Source organism: Oncorhynchus kisutch, linkage group LG14, assembly GCF_002021735.2.
Source record: "Oncorhynchus kisutch isolate 150728-3 linkage group LG14, Okis_V2, whole genome shotgun sequence".
Lineage (NCBI taxonomy): Eukaryota > Metazoa > Chordata > Actinopteri > Salmoniformes > Salmonidae > Oncorhynchus > Oncorhynchus kisutch.
In genome coordinates, this window is record NC_034187.2 from 27,583,994 (window position 1) to 27,592,615 (window position 8,622).

General features: G+C 41.1%; 1 protein-coding gene across 4 annotated transcripts; it reads right to left on the reverse strand.

Annotated features, from left to right (window-relative positions):
* Nucleotides 1–891: 891 nt before the first annotated feature.
* LOC109904063 (C-type lectin domain family 4 member K) lies at nucleotides 892–5,468 on the reverse strand. Of its 4 annotated transcripts, none has more exons than XM_020501163.2 (11): nucleotides 5,296–5,462; nucleotides 4,839–4,955; nucleotides 4,391–4,654; nucleotides 4,143–4,306; nucleotides 3,781–3,920; nucleotides 3,053–3,650; nucleotides 2,753–2,869; nucleotides 2,388–2,651; nucleotides 2,003–2,166; nucleotides 1,371–1,510; nucleotides 892–1,175 (listed from the first exon to the last, which is right to left on the reverse strand). In XM_020501163.2, the coding sequence occupies exons 6-11, from the start codon at nucleotides 3,177–3,179 to the stop codon at nucleotides 1,007–1,009; spliced, it is 981 nt and encodes a 326-aa protein (XP_020356752.1). In that variant the 5' UTR covers nucleotides 3,180–3,650; nucleotides 3,781–3,920; nucleotides 4,143–4,306; nucleotides 4,391–4,654; nucleotides 4,839–4,955; nucleotides 5,296–5,462; the 3' UTR covers nucleotides 892–1,006. The 4 variants fall into 4 exon arrangements, 3 of the variants coding, with proteins under 3 accessions (XP_020356752.1, XP_031644028.1, XP_020356753.1); XM_031788168.1 differs by having other exon boundaries at nucleotides 3,053–3,661; XR_004202733.1 differs by having other exon boundaries at nucleotides 895–1,175; nucleotides 3,053–3,661; nucleotides 5,296–5,468.
* Between the last annotated feature and the right edge of the window lie 3,154 nt (nucleotides 5,469–8,622).

Genomic DNA, 8,622 nt, shown 5'->3' on the forward strand with positions numbered 1-8,622 from the left:
GATTTACATACAGAATAGTATGAAATGCTCTTAGACCAGGTTGCAACCTGTCAGGACCTCTTTGGCATGGATCATATTGCTGTGGGTAGCTCTGAGTTGCTCCAGCTCACTGCTGCTCTGTGTCAAGTTCTGATATAGTGGACTGTAATTCTCACTGACTTTGCTGTCTGTGGGGACCAAAGAGAGACCTAACATCACTTGAGGAAGATGACAGAAGATCTTTCAATTAATGATTTAAAGCAGAGTGAAATGATAAAGGACACTACTCACATTGGACCCCCAGACCAATATCAATGACCAGTAGAAGAGCACTGAGCATGCCCAGACTCACTGCAACCAATCAGTAGAATCGAGAACTCTGCCCATCTCTCACTATGAACACGGACACTGACAAGGGACAATTTTATCAAATATTACCGCAATAAGCTTTGGGTTAATTCACAGGATTTTTGTGACATACCTGTATTCAGAATTACATTCTCAAATCTACAATCTGTCACCAAGCTCCTGGATTGATATTTTAAATGAGAGCAGTTAGTCGCTTGATTTTCCGAAAAGGTCACGTTTTCCTTGCGGTACCTTGTTGTTGGTCTTGTCTGTTATGGAGAGGATGTCCATCTGTGCTGAAATCATCCTGACATATCAGCTCATTATATGTTCCCTTGAATCCCTTAAACAGATCTTCTGATATGTCAGAATTCTCCATTGACTTGTCTGTCTGTGTCTGACAATATTGAACTAAAACAACTGTCTACTCATTCTCTCTGCCTGTGGATGATTTGTTTAGTCATTGCCCTATGTCAATGCTTCATGTGAATACTGTGAAGCCATTGGTGGTTTGAGTGGAGGGAGGTGTGTGTGTGTGTGACAGAAATATCCTCAAACAGCCAGTGATGTATTATAATTGGCCAATTTTAATTTACTTTTGTTATAAACATTTTCATTTAACATGTAGTGTCTTTGCATATGACAACACTCATGAGACAAATTATTACAACTTTAATTCCTAGGCTGCCTTTGCTTTCATTTGACATATCCATTTCAGTGCATATCTACATGGGGCATCGTTCCACGTCTTCATGGCATCCCAACTCGCCTTGGGATGGTTTTTGGAGTAAATGGCTGCACAGTCCTCGTTATTCATATCGTCATTAGGCTCCCCATCTGCCCAGTATCTTGAACAAAGGTCAAGGTAAATTTTTATACAATTTGTCTATCTCCATACCATGCCACAGCAGATAGGTTAAACTTATGTTAATCAGAGTCTACATGGCTCTGATATTAATTAATATGTAATAGGACAGTAGTAATAGTCAATGGTAATACTAGCTACTAAACAAACCAATTCCAATAACTTGTGTAGCTCTTACCCCTGAGTCAGTTTAGTCCCATCAAGCCATGCCCAGGTTCCCTCTTTATCCTCTTTCTCCCTCAGTCCAATCCAGAACCCTGTTAGGTGCCAGGATCCTGAGCTGTATCGTAATGCTTGTATTGCCTTATTGATAAACTCCTGAGCAGACACACACACACACACCACACATACAGAGAGAGAGAGAGAGAGTGTCAAACCTTTACCATGTAAAGGGGTCTATTCCATGGAGTGGGACATTAACATAATTCCACTTAGAGAGACATTCCATAGAACTGATGAGAATGCTAGAATGTTCTACTCAATCTATGCTAACCTGGTATGTACTTTATATTTTCTTTAACACATTGTGGAAGTTACACCATATTTAAAAAAAATATATATATTTAACCTTCATTTAACTAGGCAAGTCAGTTAAGAACAAATTCTTATTTACAATGATGGCCTACCCCGGCCAAACCTGGACGACGCTGGGCCAATTGTGCGCCGCCCTATGGGACTCCCACTCACAGCCGGATGTGATGCAGCCTGGATTTGAATCAGGTACTGCAGTGACACGTCTTGCATTGAGATGCAGTGTCTTAGACCGCTGCGCCTATCGGGAGAAATACGGAATATATCCAAATAACTTACCTGCTTCTCTTCACTATTTATTATTGCCAGGTCAGCTCCTTTTTGAATGCAGCTTTCTCTGCTTCTGTCCCATGTTTTCAGAGGAATGGAGTTCGACAAGGGAAAGTAGTAACACAACGAGTTGAGCAATTTCCATCCTGGCAAACAACGGCCACAGCTTTCCACTGTTATAAAATGAGATGGAAAACATTGAAACATGACTTTTGTTGTGACGTGACAAATGAAGGCCTCCATATAAGCATGCACTGCTGTTTCAGATCTCCAGAGTGGGATATTATCAAAGCAATTATTTTGTTATGAACATCTACCAATAATACATTCATCAATGTCTCTTCTAGATACAATATTGCATAGCATACAAAAGACTGAGTCCCAAAAGTCTCACCAAATTCAGTGACGCTGGACTGCAACGCCATCTTCTGTCCCTGAAGGCTTTCAACCTGCCTCTGTAACTCCATGCCAGTGTGTTTGGCACTCCCTAGCTGCCCGCTGGTTTTGTACACCTTTTGGAGCTCTTTCTGCAACAATGTCAAGGCCTCCTCTTTGGCATGGATCATGTTACTGTGGGTGGCTCTGAGTTGCTCCAGCTCACTGCTGATATGTGTCAAGTTCTGATATAGTGGACCGTACTTCTCACTGACTTTGCTGTCTGTGGGGACCAAAGAGAGACATAACATCACTAGAGGAAGAGGACAGAATGATTCATTTAATGATTTAAAGCAGAGTGAAATGATAAAGGACACTACTCACATTGTACCCCCAGACCAATGTCAACGACCAGTAGAAGAGCACTGAGCATGCCCAGACTCACTGCAACCAATCGATAGAATTGAAAACTCTGCCCATCTCTCACCATGAATATGGACACTGGTCAAGGGACAATTTTATCAAGTATTACCGCAATAAGCTTTGGGTTAATCCACATGATTTTTGTGACATACCTGTATTCAGAATTACATTCTCAAATCTACAATCTGTCACCAAGCTCCTTTATTGATATTTTATAGGAGAGCAGTTAGTCTCTTGATTTTCCGAAAAAGGTCACTGTACCTTGTTGTTGGTCTTGTCTGTTATGGAGAGGATGTCCATCTGTGCTGAAATCATCCTGACATATCAGCTCATTATATGTTCCCTTGAATCCCTTAAACAGATCTTCTGATATGTCAGAATTCTCCATTGACTTGTCTGTCTGTCTGACAATATTGAACTAAAACAACTGTCTACTCATTCTCTCTGCCTGTGGATGATTTGTTTAGTCATTGCCCTATGTCAATGCTTCATGTGAATACTGTGAAGCCATTGGTGGTTTGAGTGGAGGGAGGAGTGTTTGTTTGCGTGTGTGTGTGTTTGTGTTTGTGTGTGTGACAGAAGGATCCTCAAACAATCAGAGATGTATTATAATTGCCCAATATTAATTTAATTTACTTTTGTTAAATACATTTTCATTTAACATGTAGTGTCTTTGTATATGACAACACTCATGAGACAAATTATTACAACTTTAATTCCTGGGCTGCCTTTGCTTTCATTTCACATATCCATTTCAGTGCATGTGTACATGGGGCATCGTTCCAAGTCTTCCTGGGATAGGTTGTGGAGTAAATGGCTGCACAGTCCTCGGCTTTCTTATAATCATTCGGCTCCCCATCTGCCCAGTACCTTGAACAAAGGTCAAGGTTCATTTTTAGACTATGTAATAGGTAATAAGACAGTAGTAATAGACAATGGTAACACTAGCTACTGAACAAACCAATTCCAATGCCTTGTGCAGTGCTTACCCCTGAGTCAGTTCAGTCCCATCCAGCCATGTCCAGCTCCCCTCTGTGTCCTCTTCTTCCTTCAGTCCAATCCAGAACCCTGTGTTGTACCTGACTATTGAACTGTATCTTAATGCTTGTATCGCCTTACTCATAAAGTCCTGAGAAAACACACACACATACAAACAAACAAACACAGACAAAGAGAGAGAGTCATGCACAAACAAGCTGTTGAACTAGGTTGGTTAAATGATCAATAGTGCCAAGTTTGGAACAGTACTCACTTTCCCAATACAATGCCCTCAGAGTCACACAAAATATGATAATAAACATCACGCTCCCAGTTACAGGAACAAGATCCGCACTGCCGGTCCATGCCTTACCTGCTTCTCCCAGCTATCTACCACAACCAGGTCAGCTCCATAACTTAAACAGTCTTTTCTGGCCTCTCCCCAGCTTCTAGACTCAATGGCATCAGAAATGGCAAAGTAGTAACATGTTGAGTTTAGCAGATCCCATCCTGGCAAACATAGGCCACAGCTTACCTCTGTAAAGACACATTGGATGTTTGTTTTTTGACTAGTCAGTAGATCAAATCCTAAACTTTTTGTGAGACACCCAATTATCTCACCAAGCGAAGATATTTGGGACTGCAGCTGCGTCTTGTCCTTGCGAAGGCTCTCAATCTGCGCCTGAAAGTTATCGTTGCTGGTCGTCTGTTGCTGTAATGCTATCTCTAGTTGGTGGAGGCTAGTGAGCTCTCTGTGTAACTTTCTCTGGGCCTCCTCTTTATCATGAATCACATTGTTCTGAACGGCTCTGAAGTGCTCCAGCTCACTGCTGATCTGTGTCAAATTCTGATAGAGTGGAAGATGACTCTCACTGACTTTATTACCTGTGGGGATCAAAGAGGAACCCAATATCACTAGGGAGAAAACACCTTTTGTAAAACAAAGTAGTACATTTACGTTTTTTCTATGTAAACAACAGGACATGCATGCTGCATTGACATGTACATCGAGACTGAGAGATTACTATACTTAGTGTTGAGTCTTGTCTTTGGACATGGTTATACTCACAGTATACTCCCAGAACAATGGCAACAACCAGTAGAAGAGCACTAAGTGGCCCCAAACATATTGTAACCAATCGGTAATGTGGAAAACTGGGCCCATCTCGTACTGTGAATGTAGATACTGCAAGGGATCATTTCCGTCAGTATCAGAGTGTCGAGGTTATAAACAAGTTATAAACGGTCCACAAAATAGTCATGTTTTCACTGAACGACTTCAGTGAAACATTCTAGACAGCTTACTAAAAGGTATGATTTGCACAAACTGGATCAGGGTTAGACTTTTAGAGATGGGCAGTGTCAAAGACCACATTGTCTCAAAGAGCTTTTCTAAAGCCAATTCAAAAACACACAAAGACAAAAATGTACAGTCACATTACGCTGAAGAAAAAGGTTAACACATTGACTTAATAATATCTAAATCCTATTATTTTATACTTGAAAAATGTATTTGTTTATGGTACCTGGTTTCTGGTCTTGGCTATGATAGAAGGGAGCTTCATCTGTGTCAAACCCATTTTCGGTATATTTCTCGTAATTCTCCATTGAATTGTCTGCCCTGTTGAAAATGTTCCAGTCAGTGGGGATGGTTGTATCTCTCTGTGGAGTTTGTTCAAACATTGGACTGTGTCAATATAGTGTGTGTGCTTGTTTGTGTGTGTGTGTGCGTGTGTGAGTGTGTGGACGTGTCTATTTGTGCAATGACAGGATTGACTTCAGAGATACAGTGATTGTAGAAAGAGGTTATGTGATTTTGACAGTAGCTTACAGGCATTTCGGTGGCAAGTAAAATTCTATATTTCATATTAAAACACACCTACTGTAATATAAATACAGTATCAAAGCAAGTACTGTATAGTGACACACAGTACAATACCGTACTGTATTATTATACTGTAAATAAAGTAAATGCTACCGTAATCGAAATTAATGAAATCCATTGATGGGAGACGTTTGTATTCCACAGTATTTTATTGTAATTACAAGGGATTGTTGCAAGCAGGTTGGCTGCTAGGTAAAATGTTTACAAACATTAAAGCATATGAATGAATATTTGGTGTTTTATATCACTTGCACTTCTAGAGGCCATAACAAAGGCTTCCAAACTGGCAGCGACTACAGTGAAAAACAGACCAAAAGGACATGGCGAAATGCTCAAACATTTAAGGTTTAAGACTTGCTGCCTCTCCAATCTGTCTCCTATACATTTTAAATTGATGGGGCACTATAACCACATAGGAGTTAAATAAGTACAGTATTCTCATTAATGAGTGCAATTTTTTTTTGCCTCTTACAAGGCACGACTCAAAATATGTCAATGAGCCAGAAACAACAATACCATGCACCCACTAGTGCTCTAAAGTTTTTGGGGCGCTTCAAAGGTACGGTATGGGAAATCAATTCAAATCACATTGTATTTGTCACATACACATGGTTAGCAGATGTTAATGCGAGTGAAGCGAAATGCTTGTGCTTCTAGTTCCGACGGTGCAATAATATCTAACAGGCAATCGAATAATTCCCCAACAACTACCTAATACACACATATCTAAAGGGGTGAATTAAAATATGTATATGTAAGTATATGGATGAGCGATGGCCGAGCGGCATAGGCAAGGTGCAATAGATGGTATAAAATATAGTATATACATGTAATATGAGTAATGCAAGATACACGTATGGCAACATTATTCAAGTGGCATTATTTAGAGTGGCATTGTATAAAGTGACTAGTGATCCATTTATTTAAGTGGCCAGTGATTGGGCCTCAATGTAGGCAGCAGCCTCTCTGAGTTAGTGATTGCTATTTAGCAGTCTGATGGCCTTGAGATAGAAGCTGTTTTTCAGTCTCTCGGTCCCAGCTTTGATGCACCTGTACTGACCTCGCCTTCTGGATGGTAGTGGTGTGAACAGCCAGTGGCTCAGGTGGTTGATGTCCTTGATGATCTTTTTGGCCTTTCTGTGACATCGGGTGCTGTAGGTGTCATGGAGGGCAGGTATTTTGTCCCCGGTGATGCGTTGTGCAGACCGCACCATCCTCTGGAGAGCCTTGCGGTTGAGGGTGGTGCAGTTGCCGTACCAGGCTGTGATACAGTCCGACGGGATGCTCTCAATTGTGCATCTGTAAAAGTTTGTCAGAGTTTTGGGTGACAAGCCGAATTTCTTCAGCCTCCTAAGGTTGAACTTCTTCACCACACTGTCTGTGTGGGTGGACAATTTCAGTTTGTCCGTGATGTGTACACCGAGGAACTTTCCACCTTCTCCACTGCTATCCCTTCAATGTACAGTGCCTTGCGAAAGTATTCGGCCCCCTTGAACTTTGCGACCTTTTGCCACATTTCAGGCTTCAAAAATAAAGATATAAAACTGTATTTTTTGTGAAGAATCAACAACAAGTGGGACACAATCATGAAGTGGAACAACATTTATTGGATATTTCAAACTTTTTTAACAAATCAAAAACTGAAAAATTGGGCGTGCAAAATTATTCAGCCCCTTTACTTTCAGTGCAGCAAACTCTCTCCAGAAGTTCAGTGAGGATCTCTGAATGATCCAATGTTGACCTAAATGACTAATGATGATAAATACAATCCACCTGTGTGTAATCAAGTCTCCGTATAAATGCACCTGCACTGTGATAGTCTCAGAGGTCCGTTAAAAGCGCAGAGAGCATCATGAAGAACAAGGAACACACCAGGCAGGTCCGAGATACTGTTGTGAAGAAGTTTAAAGCCGGATTTAGATACAAAAAGATTTCCCAAGCTTTAAACATCCCAAGGAGCACTTTGCAAGCGATAATATTGAAATGGAAGGAGTATCAGACCACTGCAAATCTACCAATACCTGGCCGTCCCTCTAAACTTTCAGCTCATACAAGGAGAAGACTGATCAGAGATGCAGCCAAGAGGCCCATGATCACTCTGGATGAACTGCAGAGATCTACAGCTGAGGTGGGAGACTCTGTCCATAGGACAACAATCAGTCGTATATTGCACAAATCTGGCCTTTATGGAAGAGTGGCAAGAAGAAAGCCATTTCTTAAAGATATCCATAAAAAGTGTCGTTTAAAGTTTGCCACAAGCCACCTGGGAGACACACCAAACATGTGGAAGAAGGTGCTCTGGTCAGATGAAACCAAAATGGAACTTTTTGGCAACAATGCAAAACGTTATGTTTGGCGTAAAAGCAACACAGCTCATCACCCTGACCACACCATCCCCACTGTCAAACATGGTGGTGGCAGCATCATGGTTTGGGCCTGCTTTTCTTCAGCAGGGACAGGGAAGATGGTTAAAATTGATGGGAAGATGGATGGAGCCAAATACAGGACCATTCTGGAAGAAAACCTGATGGAGTCTGCAAAAGCTGAGACTGGGACGGAGATTTGTCTTCCAACAAGACAATGATCCAAAACATAAAGCAAAATATACAATGGAATGGTTCAAAAATAAACATATCCAGGTGTTAGAATGGCCAAGTCAAAGTCCAGACCTGAATCCAATCGAGAATCTGTGGAAAGAACTGAAAACTGCTGTTCACAAATGCTCTCCATCCAACCTCACTGAGCTCGAGCTGTTTTGCAAGGAGGAATGGGAAAAAATGTCAGTTTCTCGATGTGCAAAACTGATAGAGACATACCCCAAGCGACTTACAGCTGTAATCGCAGCAAAAGGTGGCGCTACAAAGTATTAACTTAAGGGGGCTGAATAATTTTGCACGCCCAAATTTTCAGTTTTTGATTTGTTAAAAAAGTTTGAAATATCCAATAAATGTCGTTCCACTTCATGATT